This window comes from Mesocricetus auratus, unplaced genomic scaffold (assembly GCF_017639785.1).
Source record: "Mesocricetus auratus isolate SY011 unplaced genomic scaffold, BCM_Maur_2.0 Super-Scaffold_100015, whole genome shotgun sequence".
In the NCBI taxonomy this organism is placed as follows: domain Eukaryota; kingdom Metazoa; phylum Chordata; class Mammalia; order Rodentia; family Cricetidae; genus Mesocricetus; species Mesocricetus auratus.
Genome location: NW_024429198.1, coordinates 33,234,732 through 33,251,834, shown reverse-complemented (window position 1 = coordinate 33,251,834; position 17,103 = coordinate 33,234,732). Strand labels below are relative to the sequence as shown.

The following is a 17,103-nucleotide window of genomic DNA, read 5'->3' as shown; positions in this document are numbered from 1 at the left end:
CACTGCCCACTGCAGAGTGGGGGCTTAGGGTAAATCTCTGAGGGAGACCAGGGGAAGGAACCCTTCTTGTGCTGGTGGATTATGAGCCCATACCAGTGTTTGGGTCATCTGAAAGCACAGACGTGGACCAGTAGCTGTTAGAACTGACCAAGGATAGGAGTGATCATTCCAGCATCTATCTACCTCAGCAGTAGGTAGCATTGCAGGATCTCTTAGATTCCCTTCGGAGTCTTGTCCACAGAAAGCAACACCGATTTCATCTGCTAAGTCAGGGCTATACAGTGGAAAGCAGGACTGTGACAGTGAAATGGTTAAACAGAAACACTGATGCAGCCTCATGTGGCCTGTGAGTGGTGAACTACCCTAAAGTTATTGAAGAAATGGGAACTACACAGAAGAATCGGTTTCAGAAATGACCTGTGCAGGAAGTATGACAGAGCCACTAAAATCCACCAGTGACACCATAGTGCACAGGGGTAACGGGGAAGTATCACAGGACCTTTTCCAGACAACCTCAGGAGTGGTTTACCTTGAAGATCACCTAGGAATGGTGACAGGGTACCCAGGAGGACTGCTAACGGTCTGAATCTGAAGGGGGTGGGCTGGAACAGGAATGTTCTAGAGGAAATGATGGCTGAGAGTGTCTGAACTGAGGAGGAGATAGATAGCAGCCTCCCAGTGTGGGTGGATGGGTTAAATCCATACTGTGTCAGTGTCAAGTCCAGACTTTCTGGTGCTTTTGTTGGGTCAGAGACACCATGGGAAGGTGTGTCTGCGTGGGGCTTGGGGTGGGGCTCTGTCAGGTGGTCATCAGCTTGGCTTGTGTGGTTCCTCTGCTTCCTAACCTGGTGTGTAATAGGACTGGGAATTGGGTCCAAGGACTCTAACTATACCAGGAAATTTTGCAGTTACTTGCCAAATTTTAAATGGACTTTTGTATGTTAGGCCTGACCTCCTTGGTGCTGCAATGTGAATGTATCCTGTGACTGAAGCAAAGATAGCTCACATCTTCTGTCTTGTGGCCTGTCTGTTGTATACTGTCTTGGAAAGAATGTGTTTGGTCAGCTATGAGAACCAGAAGATTCTCTGACTTGTTCAAGTTGCAGGCTTATCACAGCGATGTTTGAAGAAAAAAATCGGTGATAAGAATTCTGTGTCTCCTGTGTCTTTCATCTTTCTGTTTTAGGAAGTAAGTAACCATTAGTATTGTGGACATTCTGTTTATCCTCAGATGATTAACAAATATTGCCTTTTTATAAGAAAAAAATACAAGAGCAGTAACACCTGAGAAGACCATTTTATCCTGTGATAATGACTAGAGACAAATGCATCATCAGTTCCTTGCTTGCCTGCTTCTGTGATCAGCCCTAGAAAGCTGCTGCTGAGGAAGGCCAGTTGTCAAAAGAAGCCAGCAGGTACCTGTGTGGCTTGTGAAGAAGAGCAGAGCAGAGCAGAGTGGCTCCTTGGCGGCTTGCCCTTCAGTCCCACCTCTGTGTTCTTGAAGACTTGCTCCTGCTACCTCAGGAAGCTAAGAGGGTGGGATGAGTGTTTGGGGGTCGCTTTGCCCAGAGTGTAAGCATTGTCTCCTGATTCAGTGTTTGGCACCATAACCTAAACTGCTGTTGTTAGAGTGGGTTTGTTGTTCCACTGAACTCAGCCCTCGTCTGTCAGCTCCCATTCTCCTTATTACAGTAATTAATCACCTCTTACCGTTTGGGCTGAGATCAACTGTATAACAGTAATTCATGCTGTATTAGAATCTGTCCAGGGAACTGGAAAAACAGCCTGAACTGTGACTGTGCACTGTTTACACATCCTCAAATCACAGCAATCATTCTTGTCAGTTGTGGCTGGATCTTAGACAATCATCCTAGTTAACCAGGCCTAAGAGCACATGCTTTTTGTAAGCTCTTTAGTCAGGGGAGGTCATGGGGCACTTGGTAACAATGTATCCTACACAGAATGCTCTTTGACAATGATCTAAAACTTCCTTATCAGGTGTTTATGCTCCGTTTTGATTTTTAGTCAAGTGTTTGCAAGAATGATCCTGTCTCTCTTGTCCTTTGTTTATTAAAGTTCATTGCATGTGAAAATCTGTGTGTGAGGAAGAGCTTGTGGTTATCTTTTGTTTTCATCTCCCTGGTGTAAAAAACTTTCTTGGGGGTTTTAAAGTGTAATTTGCATTAAGTCCTTTTCAGAACATATGTGCTGCCTACAGCCAGCATCTGTGTGACAGTTTTAAATCCTCTTGAGCAGTTTCAGAACGCCTCGAGTTTGTTTTCCAAGTTTGGGGTTTTCCACATGTCATTAAAGTTTCTCTTTGGCCTTCAAAGTGTTTTCTGTTCGTAAAAATAGCTTCTCGGTTGACATCATTCTTCTTAAAATACCTTCTACTGCTGTATCCGTTTTCTGTGCTGTGTAACAAGCATGCAGATGCAGAACTGAAAGCAGCCTCTGTCTATGTCTCTATTGTAGTTCCTGGCTCAGGAATCGTGTGCTGGGCCTCAGCATTCTGGGTCAGCCAACCAGCCCAGCATCCTCCGAGCACCTAGTGGATGCAGGTTGATTTCCTGCTGTTGTAGCACTGAGGTCCTGAGGTCCTAGGCTGCCAATCTTGCCTTGGCATGATCAGTAGGCCACTGGCCCACAGTAGGAGTCTCTTCTAGATGACCAGAACAGCCTGTGTGGGAATATCCACCATAGGAATGGCAATCTCCTCTGTTGTGTTTGCCGGTGGAGTGAGTTACAGATCCCTCCTGTCTTAGTTGAGTGCCCACCACTGAAGAGCCAGTTTAGCTACAGACAAAGAAGGACATACAATTGGGTTTTGAAAGTACTGTGAGATGGTGGCTGTTTATGAAGCTGAATCATGGTTATTGATATATGTCAGGAACTATGACTGACGGACATTAACTTTCAGTAAGGAGGAGACCAGGGCAGTCTCAGGGTGACGCAGGTCGTGAAGTCAGCATGTGTCAGCAGTGTCCTAGAGGCCCTGAAATTCTGTGTGGAGTCCTCTCTGTCCTGTTTCCTGTTTCATCAGGAAACTTCCAGAAAAGAGCAACTATAAATAAATTTAGTTTTTCTTTCAGAAAGCTCTGCTAATCAGAATGTTGGTTCTTTGGAGCAAGGAAGTACATCTATTTGGGTTCCAAATAAGTTGGTACAAGTTTAAGGTTAAGAAACTTGTTCCTTGGAGCTCATGTTCTCTGATCGGTCACATGAATGAATGGTGGTGCTTTTAGGGCAGTGCTGTTCCTGTTTGGTGAAGTGGGTATGGAGCCATTCCCTGGCAAGTTCTGCATTCACCCTCTGGTTTCTGTACCCGGCGAGGAAGAGGCTGTCTGTGTGTCTGTTACATGAAAGATGGCTACGTGAGACTCTGGGCTTCTGGGCTTGCTGCCGTGTTCTGTCCCTTGTGTCCAGGTGCCTCTGTCTACCTGTTGACATACTTACTGGCTTTAAAGCTGATGAGACATGCTCAGAAAGCTTGTCCTCCAAAATTGACTGGGCCTCTTGTGTGCTGTGTGTTGATAGACACAGGAGTGTTTGATACACAGTGTGGCCTTTTGTGAAGATTTTAGTGCTTAATTCAGTATATGTTGAAATTTTTTCCATGTCACATACTTGTTTTTATGGTTTCCCTTAATATTTAAAACAACTTTGCTGTTTTGTCTTTTAAATTAAGTTCAATACAGAGAACTAGTTTTCAAAAGGCAGTTGACACATTTGTAAAAGAAAACCCTTGGAAAATTAATGTCCTTTCCAAACGGAAGCTTGATTGAAACAAGGCCAGACTTGATGTATGCCCACATTTTTGTTTTTGGCTTTTAAGATCTTTCTGTAAGTCTTTGGCCAGCCAGGAGAGTTAATGCATGCTCAAGTCAGCTGTCTGCCACGCAAGGATGCTGGCACAGATACGGGAAATGCCTTCTGGTTGGGATATAGATGCAGGCGACCACACAGAGACTCTGGTGGCCATGTATCTCACCCAGGTTGCCCCCTGGCCTGCCAAAGCTCTGCTGTGGGTGGAAGCCCCCAAAAGAGCTGCCCATCGAGATTGTGGCGGGCAGGACTTAGCCCACTGTCACTGCTGAAACTCAGTAAACCCTCACTGGTGAGCAGGTAATGCAGTCCCACTCCACCCGACAGTGCAGGATGAGAGCCAAGAGCTTGAGTTCTGGGGTCAGAGTGCCAAACCAGGTGCTGCCTTTGCCTACTCTGCAGTGTTGGCTCCTGTTTGCAGTAGCGATAACACCAGCCCCTGCTCTGGGTGTACTCAAGTGAGGGTCCCCTAACGGCAGCCTGTCTTCTATTTGCTGTGCGCCACCCCTCCCCCCATTCTCTGCCCCTGGCACCCCACTTCCCTCTGTCCACCCTCAAATCTCAGTAGCCAGAATCCCAGGTAGGCCGGCAGGCCTGTTCCTCCTCCCCATCACTGTTGCAGCATCACCCTCATGTCATGTTCCCAGCTTGAGATAGACGGGAAAGAGAAAGCCAGCTAAACAGCTGCCTTGTAGCACAACTGCACCCTAGACTCCAGTATCGAGGAGCCACGTCCCTCTGGAAGTGCGTGCTCAGGCTCTGGGTCTCACTGATCTAGAGCATGTTAAGTAAATGTCCAGCTCACAAAAAAAAAAAAAAATCCATCAGTACAGTATGTGAGAACTTAAGTCCATAGATAAAAGCTGCCATCCCTTCCTCAGGACTCGTGTGTGCTGGCCACACACACACACACCCCACACACCACACACTCACACCCGTCTTCTGCTGTCATTTAAGTCTGTTATCAGACCCCAGCATTCAAGTCGAAAGCAGAACTAAACATCCACCCCTGTGCAGAATGGTGCTGAGTATGCCCTATGTGGGGATGATGTGAAGCTATGGTCTTTCCTGGGAGAGTGTGGTCATGTGACTTTTACAGAAAACGGACTATAAGGCCACTGACTATCCACCTCTTGTCAGGTCGATGACATCCTTGGAGAAGGCAGTGATGACAGTGACAGTGAGAAGAAGAAGCCAGAAGACCAAGAAAATGAACAGGAAAGAGCACCAAAGCCCAGGAAGCCCAGGACCCCAGGGATCCGAAGAGAGCAGCCTCTAGGCTTGTCCTCATCTGGCGAGAGGAGCACCACTGGCATGCGTGGGCCCAGGTAAGGGAGGCCTGCGACCTGGGCAGTGGAGGGGCCCCATGAGGGAGGGAGTCCAGGGAAATGTAAACCGCAGGCAGTCTGGGGCCTGCCCCACTGCACATGGGAAGGGAGAAAAGAGCCCTACCTGACCTGTTTTGGTGGCGTTAGCACTGTCACATTGTCAGACCATTCATGGGAACTAGTTGTTACCACATGTGGTTTCAGCTCTACACTGAGAGGTCGGACTGCTCACAGTTGGGTCATTCTATGCGATGGTGAAGGGTGGCACCTGTGGAGGTGGGGGAGTGGCCTGAGGTGCATCTTTGGCCTTGCTTGGAGAAGCATGGTCCTTATGCTCCAGGAGCTTATCCTTGAGCCAGTGCAGCCCTGCCTATGGCAGTGGATCTTGCCAGTGGGCATATAGTTGCTCTGGCAGCACTTTGAGAGGCTCCATCCTGGGCTAGCGTCCCCAGGATGCCTTGCCTTGCCTTCTCCCATGTGTAAGTACAAACACAGATGAGGCATTGCTGTGGAACTCCTCCTCGGTATAGGGTTCACTGTGATGCTGAGTTCCCAGCTTGGCGCCGTGAGTGGGCAATCGAGTGGTAGAGCAAGATGCAGGCAGCTCCATGTGCTGCTGTCACAGTGGTGTGCAGTGTCTTTCCAGGTGTTTCCGTCTTCCGCCTTCTCTTGATGCGTGGTCAGTGCTTCATCTCATCTCCACTAGGTGTGCCATTAGCCTACCATTTGTTTTTGCCCTGATGCTGCAAAACAGCTTTTGTGCAGTTATAAGACTAGCTTTCCTGGCATCATGATCTTCAGTCACACGTGTTTCACCAGATACTTTAGGCCTTGTCTTTCTAACATGTATCTTAGTAAAAAGAGACAGGGTTTCTGTGTAGCTTTGGAACCTGTCCTGGAGACCAAACTGGTCTCAAATTCACAGAGATCTACCAATCTCTGCCTCCCGAGTGATGGGATTAAAGGTGTGTGCAACCACTGCCTGGCTCCTATGTGCTGTTATTAAATAGTGGCAGGGCACTATATCCTCAACAAGTCAAGTGTTTTGTCAAACTGACATGAATTTATGTAAAATCCAGAAAGCCCTAGAAGGCATAGAACAAAAGATAACCAATCCAAGTGTTCTGCCCCAAGTCCTGCCCTGCCCTGGCTGCATCCTGCTTTTCCATGCTTTGGCCTTTCCCTCGCCTCAGTCCTGCCAGTGTCGTCCTTCCAGGGTTAGATTACAGGATTATGCAGTACTTTTTGTGACTCAAATCATTTTTCTAAATCTAGAAGGCCACACGGTTGTATTTCTTTCATAATCGTCTTTGGTCTTTTCTTGATTTGATAATTATCTTTTATTTGGTTAGTGTTTGTGCCTGCCTGGCTGGCTGCCTGTGCAGAGTACAGAGCTGAGTACAGAGTTACATGTTGTCTTTGTCCTCTCGTATCTCACAGTGGTGGCCAGGATGCAGAGCTCAGGAGTAGTGTGTAAAGGCCCTTGTAGAACCAACAGAGATTTAACATGGCTTAATCATGTTATTAACATGGCATTCCTGTGGCCTCAATGTCGTGGCAGCCTTACTGCATCCATATAGCCTTAGTGGCATAGCCCTGTGGTGATAAAATAACATCCATTGAAAATGTGTGTTACCGTATCAGAGGGACAGAGGAACTTAAACTATGTGTAAGACAGAGCTCCACTGCGCTCGTCACTCTGCCTTTGGATGCAAATCCACTGAGCTCACAGGAATACAGCTGCTTCCTGGCAAAGAAGGCCCTGGTGTCCTATGTCCCTGTCCAGGAATACTGTTACAGTGGATCCTTTGACTTCCTGGCCCTAGCCCTTCTCTCTAGCATTTGGAGTCTTGTCTTATCCTTGTTATTGTCTCTTGTGTGGTCCTCATGTGCCACACCTCATACTCGTGCTCTTTCTCCTCAAAACCTTCGACAGCTCATCTGAGAGAAAACACTGAGTCTGACAGAGCATCAGTTTACAAAAAAACTGCAAACAGACACATCTTCCATCCACTATATGAGATAGAAGAATTGCTCACCCACCTGAGAAAGCTGAACGAGACCAGCAACAGCATTGGGAAGTCAGCCTCTGCTCATCTGGCCTGGTCCTTTGACTGTTCTTTAGTGAAATGTGGCAGTCAGAAAGAATGTGTCGTTTCTTGAGGTCCTGTTCTGCCAGCAGCAATGGGAGATGGTGTCACTTATAGTGGGATAGTCCTTACCCTATAGTTAGAATGGCAGGACAGATGGGTCCACAGCTTAGCAGGAATCAGGATTCTCATTGTACCATTAGGAAGGGGAACTTCCTGGGCACATTGAAATGCTTCAGAATCACGGTACCTTAAGGAGATCTGTAACTTCTAACTGGGTCATGACAAACCTGTCTTTCCACATGAGTTACATGTTTTGGTAGATGTGTCTTCATCTCTAGGAAGACATTGGGATCTAAAGGGAATCATGGAGTGGGGCTCTTAGGAATTAGATTCTGTGCCCCCTTGAGAGCCTGAATGTAAGGTGGGCTTTATGCTGCTAACTTAGTCTCTGTTGCAGTGTCAATAAAAAAAAAAAAAAGACTGTGGGAGTGTTTCCTTCTGCCTACTGGGTGTCTGGATTACTGCTTGCCTCCTCTGGGTAAGGAGATCACATCCTGGCTGTATCTCTGATCTTAATTATGTGCAGCACTGGAATTCAGGAAGACTCTAGAGTCTCAGACTAGGGGAGGGAGCTCTGTTCTTGAGCTGAAGGAGGCCACTGGATATTTACAGGGGGAATGGGTTGGACAAGGTTCTGGTCCCTGCTTCGTTCCTGGCTCACTGGGCTCCTGGGCACGTCACTACCTGCATCATGTCTGTGTGTACCCCCATTTTAGTGTTATTCTGTGAGAAAGCAAGCTGACTGATTATTTGGGAACTTAAGAGCAGAAGAGCCAAGCCCACGGGCTAAAGAAGAGCCTTGTTAGCAAACACACACAATCCTCACCCTCCTCAGATTTGTTCCTCACGCCTAAGACCCACATCAGCCTCAGCGGTTCTCAAATGGAGAGCTGCAAGTTCCCGTGGCCTTTCATATCATAGTATATGAGCTGTCTCTGATAACCGTCACAGTCAACAGAGCCAGCACAGCCTCTGTTGGAAACGGAATAGGAAGGCGATGCTCTGGATGGGCCCAGTTCCATCAACTTTGCGCTCGTTAGACTTGGATGTCCCACACGTCTGCTGAGTGTCTTAATAACTCTCTTTCTATGTGTGATGATGCGTCGCAGCTGAGATGCAGGCTTGGTTTGTCACGTGCTGCTCTGCTTGGCAGCACATCCTGTCAGGTTCACATGGCCAAGCTGTTCAGAATCTTAGCAGCACTTGAACTTGAAAATGACTAACAGAAGGAAGGAGGCTGTGTTTTGCACTCATCCACCAAGAAGTGATTCATTCTCCTCTCCTAGTGCACGCCGCATTCTCTGTACACATTCCTCAGATAAGGCACAAGCTTAGAAAGTGTCTGCCACCATGTAGAGGACATAGGTATAGGAAGGCCTGTCAGACTTGGTCCTTCATAGCTACCTTCCCTTCCAGCAGAGCTTTCTGCAGGGAGAAGGGGTATATATCACAGCCAGCAGCTGTCAGCCTTGAAATACAGCACGACTTAGTCTGTTCCTAGAGTTAGTGCAAAAGTGAAAGCAACAGCATTTATGGTGAAGCCCACAGCAGTTTTGCCGATCGATCCCTGTAACTCTTGGGTGACAAAAAGCCTGATGAGGTGTATCTGTCCTTCCTTGACTGTGACAGCACTAGAACCTGTTCTGTAGTGATCTTGGTGTTGCTTCTGCCTCATTGGTACTGCACACATACTGCCTTGGAGGACCCTCTAAGATGCCAGTCCTCTAAGTATGGGGACACAGTGAACAAGGAAGATAACGCTACTTTAATCAGGAAGAATGTCCTGGCCCCAGGTTCTGTTGTGTTACGTCCTCTCGTGGAGAGTGTGTGGTTACCAGGGGTGGCCAGGGCAGCTCTCCCCCAGCCCTTCCATTCCCTGGTGGCTTATGTTAGTCCCAACTCTCACATTGAAGGACCTCACTAAGTCGTGCTGCAGAGATGTTCACACAGAAATTAGGTTTGACATGATAATTAACTTCAGGAGAAAGAAAGCAGAAAAAAATATTCTTGGAGAAAAATGACTAAAAACTTCCAGAATTTGATGGCATTGATTTTCATGACCCAAAAGTTAAACACACTGCATGTGTGGCAAGAAACCCACACCAGACACGGTACAGCAAAATTGTGAAAATGAGAAGAAGAAAACTTAAAAGGCAGCAAGAAAGCATGGTGTCTTTCCAGAGGCTCTCCAGTGAGCCTGCTTCCGGGCGGGAAGCAGGACAGAGGGCCAGCCAGGTGCTCGCAGAGCAGTCACCTGACAGGACTCCTGTTCCTGGCAACACTGCCTCAGGAGTGCAGGGGAGACTCCCTTGCCAGTCACTCCTTCCAAGGAGCCCTGACGCTTTAGACTGAATGTGTAATACTTCAATGACACTGTGATCCCCACAGGTGGTAGGGAATGTCCAGTAACCATGGAAAAGAGTGCTCTGTGTTTCTTCCTTCTGATTGACTTGTGCTGTGGTGCATATAGCTATACTGCTGGCCCTATGACATACTGAAGTGCAGTGTTGGCCAGCAGCACTGTAGAGGAAGTAGGCAGGAACAGGCAATTGGTAGCTCACAGCTGTAGCCTCAAATATGATGCTGACTTACCCTCTCGGCCCTTGAAATAGAGGCTGTGGTCCAGAAGGAAACTCAGGACTTTGGGCAGCTGGTAATGTATGGGGAAAGTCTAGCCTGAGTCAGTGTATCTGAGGCTAGCCAGAAGGACAGAACAACTCAGAAATGCAGTCACCTGTGTCTGTGTGTGAGCTTGCAGACTTTTCAAAAGCTGTCAAGATAAGTGTTTTGAAAAACACGTGAACTATGTGATGACATTGTGTAAAATGGACATTTCCTGTCCCAGAGCTGCTTAGTCCCAAATACTTGACAGCCACTTCCCAAATTACCACACAGAGTCTTATGTTACATATAAATGCTCAGCTGGTAGCTCAGGCTTGTTACTAGCTAACTCTTACACGTAAATTAACCCAGAATTCTTTTCAATGTTTAGCCATGTGGCTTGGTAACCTTTTCTCAGTACAGCATTCTCATCTTGCTTCTCTGTGTTTGTGGGTAACCCTCTGGCTCCGCCCTTCCTTTTCCCAGAATTCTCCTAGTCTGGCTCTTGCGCTCAGTCTTTCTGCCCAGCTATTGGCCAATCAGCTTTTCCACAGCAACACTGCATGTCCTAACTGCATTTTGTGTGCTGCTGCCTATTGAGATCTGGACACTAGGAGAATAGACCTCACAAAATGTGTGCATGTGTGTCAGGGGAGGCACAACATCTTTTCTCTACGTAGTTTTATCTGTGTGCAAAGTCACACACTTTAGTGTGTGGAAAGCCACACAGACCCAAATCTTTGGAGAAGTATTTCTCCATGCTTGTGCAGCTTACCCAAACCCATCCCTATTCAGGGAAGACAGTGGAATAAAGCAGGGTTGCCCCATAAAACGCTGGTCTTTCCTTTCTACCAAATGAACCACACAGTTGTAATCATCAGCATGTGAACAGTGCACACGTGAGCCATTGACTCTTACTAGATTGGGTGCTGGTGTAAAACAGTATCTTTTTGAGGAATAAACCCTAGGCAGTGTTCCATGTGTGCTGTGATGACAGTGAGTTCAGAAAGCTGAGATATTGGGGAGGAAATTTACATCTATTATTCATATTTATAGCCTTCTACCACATTGAATTTGATATGCTTTTTTAAGCTCTCAGATTTTCCAAAATTAAAATCTGCTAATATTTCTCTGTGGAGTTGTGCAGCTGGTTCTAAGAACAAAATATAAACACTGCATGTTACACCAAGAGGAAGTGAAACATACCAGCTACAGACACTTATCACTGTGGCCTACTGCTGTCTGTTTCTAATTTTCGAGGTAATTTTTAATTGTCAAAATTTATTCATGCTATATTTTAAACTGTACTGCTGCAAACATTGTTTTAGCCAAGTGTGAACCCTATGCATTGTTTCTATAAAGCTCTACCGCGGTCTCTTACACGCTGAGGCCATAAAGGCTGGACTAGTCAGGCTATCCGCAGTAGGACTTATCACCAAAGAGCTCTCTCCGGTCTCCTCTGTGAACCCGTTAGCCATCTGTCCCTCCTGCCATGGACCTGCTCTCTTGTCGTTCTCTTTCCCCATATTCTTACTGTTCCAATCTGTGTTCTCTCGTGGTCTTGCCTTCTCTGCGGAGGACGTGTGCTCTGCTTCCTCCTGTTTCCTCGGAGTGAGCACAAGTTCCCACCCCAGACCCCATGTCCTTGTGCATTTCAGTAAGAGTCCCTTGTTTCTAAAGTTGAGTACATTCAGTCGCTCTGCTCTCACACCCGTGGGTCAGACACTGCCCTGTTTGAAGGGCCTGTGAGAGCCAAACAGATACACGGCATCCCCCAGCGGGTTTCCTGTGACCGTTAGGGATGCAGTGGTGACTGCTGTCTGGAGCCTGGGGGCCAGCAGGATAGATACATAGCTCAGGCAGCCCCCGTGTACAGATCAGAGGCTGTGTGGAAAGATTGTCAGTCTAAGTGTCCTGGAAATGTGAAACTGTTGTAAATAATTCAGTTCTGATGGTGTCTCTACCTTGTCTCTTCTTTATCCAAAACAGTACTCCACCTTTGTCTTTCCTTTTTCTTATTTTATTCACATAACTTTAAATACCAGTTTAAATTTTAGAAACATTAAAAAGCCAAATTGACTTTCAAAGGATTGCCTGAAGACCAGAAAAAGATGGTATTTGTACTTTGCCTATTGTTTTCAAGCAGTTAAAGCTAAGTGTGGCTGTGCATGCCTGTAATTTCAGGGAAGTAAAGGCAAGAGAATTAGGAGTCCAAGGGCAGCCTGGCTACTTGAGACTCTGCCTCAAGACCCCCCCACACACACACTAAGAAATTAAGTTTGTTGTTAAAAAAATGTGCTTGAGGGAATTAACTCTCCATAGCAAAACATGCTTTTGTGTGGCTGAGCTCTATGCGTCACACCCCAGGAGGAAGTGAGGATTTCCAGACTCTAAACCAAGTTTCCCTGCTTTCTGGAAGGTAGGCTGGGGAGTTGCAGCATGGCACTGAAGGAGGGTGCCTCACTGTGCTGGCATTTGAACTCATGCAGAGTCAGTGCCCGTAGCAGCACTATACTTTGTGACTGACGTCTGCAGTCCCCGGAGTCATACGTGTATTGCTATTTAAGGATGGAAAGTCACCAAGGGCCATCAGCATTGACAGTAGCCAGTTGCATCAAATCAGATAGAAGACTCTCCTTGTATCAGTGTTGATGACCTCCCCCTATTTCCCTTATTCACCAGCTATCAGGTACCCAGGATAGGCACACGTGACTGTACCATCCTCCCCTATGATGTGTTCAGGTCCCGAGCTGTAACTGGAAATAAAGTTAGGTGCCTAACATATCTTTAACTTTTAAATCATTTTTGTCACTATCTTTGGGGTTTTTGTAGGATTCTTACTTGGTTGGTAAGATTTGGGTTTTGATGTTGGGTTTTTGTGACCAGATCTTATTATGTAGCCCCCACTGGCCTAGAATTCACAGAGATCTACCTGTCTCTGTCTTTAGTTTTAGCTGGTGAAGTGTTCAGTCTTTTCCTGTAATAATACTGCAGTGTTTCTGGCTGAGCAGAGTGGTTGTTCGGTTGCTGGTGAGTAGAGGTTGCTACAGCTTGTGAGCTGGGGCATCAGGTGTCAGCCCTGGAAAGGCTCTGGAGTCATTTTTCAGTCCTATATTCAGAACTGATGGTTAGGACATGAGCTTCTTGCTGTAGACTCCTCCCCAGTCACACTGTGGTTTTCTTAACGCATGTGCTATCGAGACACTTCTGGGTCTGTCAGGCTAAGAGTCGTGGTCTTCTGTTCTTTGTTCCTTCTGGGTGCTCTGCAGGCCACCTCTAGAATGCTTGACCACCATGAGGCATGTTCACTGCTTGGCTTCAGAAGGATGCTGTGAGGACCAGTTCTTGTGCCTTTTGCTGTCTTTCTCTGACTTTTTCCCGCCTGTCCTTTCTGGGTCCTACCAGGCACCTCTCCCCTGAGACTTCCTCAGGAACCTCTGAACTCCCGGCTGCACACCTGTGTCATCATCGATAGTCCAGGGCAGGCAGCTGTGCCACTCAGCTGTCAGAGTTTTGCACCAATGATGTAATCAAATGTAAGGATCTTCAGCAGTGAACACACATGCTTCCACATATTCCAGAACGCAGGCAGCTTTCCCAGAGCAGAGCTGCATGGGTTCCATGTGTGCCCAGCATCTCCTCCTGACCCCCCCCCCGCACACTCATTTGTACTGCACCATAAAAACCGAGTACACATGGAGCCCCGTCCTCAAGGTGGGAAGGCTGCTGACCTGTGGTGTTCATCCATTCAACCTCAGTTTGGAGCTGCCCCTGTCCCTGTCACTCTAGTTGGAAGATGTGGTTGGAGAAAGAAGCATGCTAAGTGGAAGGGATTTGTGAGGGTGGATGAGATTTATTTAAAGCCCTTTGAGCATGGATAGCAAGCACTGGTTAAAAACGCATTTCAGAATCTGGTGCAAGTTGTCTCAGCCTCTGCCAGCCCTGAGCCTCAGTACCCTGGGATCTGTATACCTCCTTCTTTGCTGCCACAAGGGTGAGTGGCCTCCTCCTGGGCTTGTTTCCGTGTGCCCGAGCATGCACACGTGCACAGGCGATGCATCAGTCTCTCACCTAATGTGGGGCTTCCCGTTTCAGCTAGGCTCACTAGCAAACCCGTCCCCAGGATCCACTTTTCTCCCCCCCCCCCCACTCCGCCCCCCCCACCTGGGATTATGGGTTTGCACTGTCCTGTCCAGCTTTTACATTTGTGCCAGGGATCCAAGCTCAGACCTTCCTTCCTCCACTTTTCCCCACTGGGCCATCTCCATGTTGATGCTGGTCATTTCATCTCGTCTCATCTGTAGGTGTTTTGTTAAACCTGATGGGTGATGTCCTGCAGGTGGGACAAAGCACACATGGACCAAAGCAGATGTGTGTTTCAAGATCAGCATGTTGGGCCTGCTTTGGAAGGACAGCCTGAGTTCATGCAGCTCCCAGAACTCAAGGCATCGAGTGCTTGCACCCAGCTGGGGGGAGGGTATTCCTCCCGGGGACTGAGGTGTTCTGTGCCTCATTACTCTGACTTACATTTCCCAGCCCTCTGTGTTACTGTCTGCTTGGATTTTGGTGGTTTTGTTCACTTGGGGTGTATTTCTCTTCTAGGTTATTTGTTGTCCTGCCACTTTTAGAGCATTTCATACATTGCATCACATACATGGCCAAGTGTGCGCCATCTGTCTTGCAAACCCAGTGTTTGCAACTTTGTGATCCGTTTGCTAAACAAATACTCGCTTTCCTGCAGCCAAATACACTTTTGCTTCAAAATTCAGTTTCTTTGAATAGTGGGGTCTTTATATTCCCTCAGGCAGTTCTTAAATTTTCTTTCCCACAAATGGTGCTATAGCAGTGAGCTGTGTAACTACGAAAGAAAGAAATCTCAACCCATACCTTACACGCAACACAGAAATTAACTCAGAATAGAAACAGACCTAAATAGAACTGAAGCTTTCAGGAGAAAATCCTTGTGAGCATGTGTTACACACGGGTTTTTAGTAGTGATCTAGAGAGCATTGGCCATAAATTAAAAGGTAACTTGTTTGTAAAAGAAAGACGAGAAATAAGAGGAAAGCTACAGATGGAGTGATGCGTGGGAGCACACCTAGAGACTCTCCCAGACCTGAGCGGTGTCACCGTGTGGTGGTCATTCCTGTTGCTCACAGTCACAAGCATCGTGCTCTTTGCGTTGGGTTAGAATCAGCTCCGCTGGGGTTGAGAGCTCGTGTGTGTTTGAGTAACCCTGTACATCACCTACCTCTTACTCTCCAGTCTTCTTCGTTGTGGCCTCTCCTGTTATAAATCTGTCACCCACACCTACGGAATTCCTCCTCGGCATGTACCTGAGGATTGGGATGTTCTCCCCCAGTCCACGCAGCTCCCTGCCACTCCCTTCCCCTCCAAATGCAGCCACGTGTGGAGTGTGCCCCGCCTGAGACAGTGGCCACAGTTGTCGTGTGCCGAGATGACTTGGGGGCTGCGTGCTGGCCCCGCCAGTGTCTCACAGTGCTCTTGCTCTCATCTCTCCAGAGGCCACAAGAGAAAACTGAATGAGGAAGATGCTGCCAGCGAATCCAGTGGAGAGTCCAGCAACGATGACGAGGAGGGCAGCAGTTCCGAAGCGGATGAGATGGCTGCGGCTCTGGAGGCGGAGCTGAATGACCTCATGTGAACTGGACCTGCCACCAGAGCAGCCCTTGGCGGGGGTCCTTTTTCTCCAGGAAAAGAACAGAAAACCAAACATATATTTTGCAGAGCTCCACATACAGAAACACATTATTTTACAGAAATAAGTGTTTGTAAGAAGTTTTACTATAGGAAAGTCTACTTTTTTAAGCGACAAAGTGTTACGAGGAGTTGGTGTGCTATGCCAAAGAGCTCAGCAGGGCCTCTCGTGGCGAGAGTGGATATGTGATGTCTGGTCACGTAGTGAGAGGCCTTGGGGACGTCCCTTTGAATACAACAGCATATTTAGAGTGAGGACTGGGGGGACCCAGTAAGACTCAGAGAGCAATGTAGCAAAAACCTGGCATCTTGGGCTTTTTTTTTTTCAGCTGACGCTATGAGAACTTTGAAGGACTTTTCATTGAAATGGCAGTGTACATACATGTGTACAGGACACCAAGACTCACAGGCAGGCCTGGGAGCCCCAGCCACCCTTCAGCCCCTCAGCAGATCTGTTTGCAGACTGGGCTGCCTGGGCCGTAGCCTGCCAGTACGGGCAGTGTGACGAGAGGTGGTCTCTGCTGCCCTAAGAGCCGATGTAAAGTTTTTGTATATTTCATATTCCACCCACCAGATTCTTCCTCCATTTAATAAAGTCCTTTTTGTAAGTTCTCTCCTCTGGTGCGTGACAGCAGTGCGAGCGGCCCTCTCTTAGGATTCCCTCAGCCAGACTCCAGCTCAGCAGCCAGGTGCTGTGTTGGGTTGAGGTGACCAAGCCTGAGCCTGTTCTTATCAGAGCTGTAGAACAGCAACCACAGCACACTAACAGAGAGTTAACAGCAATGGAGAATAATTCCCTGTGACTAGATGAGAGAGCTTGTTGTCACCCGCTGGTTGCTGGGCCCGCCCCCTTCCTTTCAGAAATTGTATCAAAGCATGAAGAATGCAGAATCCTAATTTGCAGCATAAGGTGGACACCTGGGAATCAGGTGGCTGTTCCAGTGCTCGGGGCCCGAAGCTGGAGAGAGGGTTCATCATGGGACGAATCTACTGCCCTTTACTGCATTGTTTCCAGAGTCAGTCTGTCTGCCACACGGGTATACTCAGGAGGAGCTGGGGGCGGGGGTAGCACAGAGTGGCCCCTGGCTTCAAAGATACCTGAACAAAAGAGCCAGTCATTTATTCTCCTCCGCTTGTTCTGCTGAGCATGGGCATTGGGGGAAGAAGTCTTCGTGCGTGTATGTAGGGTCCATGATGTCACGGCCAGTCTCCAGACCTGTCATTGAGACAGTGTTTGTGTCTCGCCGTCTGCAGTGACAAAGCTAGCGAATAGTGAAGGGTGAACAAGATGGGAACCTGTTAGCATGAGATTGACAGTTCCAACAAGAAACCCGGTCACCAAACAGGAATGACAGCAGCGATGGAACGGGGAGAGGTTTGCAGTCCTAGTTGCGCAGGATGCTAGCTGAGAGCTCGCCGACGTGTTAGGAGGTGTGAGTTCCAGTCTGCAGCCAGAGCACGTATGTCAGAGAATGGAG

The 17,103-nt window shown here is 47.7% G+C and overlaps 1 protein-coding gene across 2 annotated transcripts in view; it reads left to right on the top strand.

The window, feature by feature from the left end:
• Ctdp1 (CTD phosphatase subunit 1) overlaps positions 1-16,237 on the top strand; it is a 56,720-nt gene extending 40,483 nt beyond the window's left edge. Inside the window, exons 12-13 of one of the 2 annotated variants that reach the window (XM_005065412.4) lie at positions 4,966-5,153; positions 15,431-16,237. In XM_005065412.4, the coding sequence (XP_005065469.1) occupies positions 4,966-5,153; positions 15,431-15,572 (330 nt within the window). In that variant the 3' untranslated portion in view covers positions 15,573-16,237. The remainder of the gene's footprint in view (positions 1-4,965; positions 5,154-15,430) is intronic. The other variant, XM_040757781.1, reaches the window with a different exon arrangement.
• Positions 16,238-17,103: the final 866 nt, after the last annotated feature.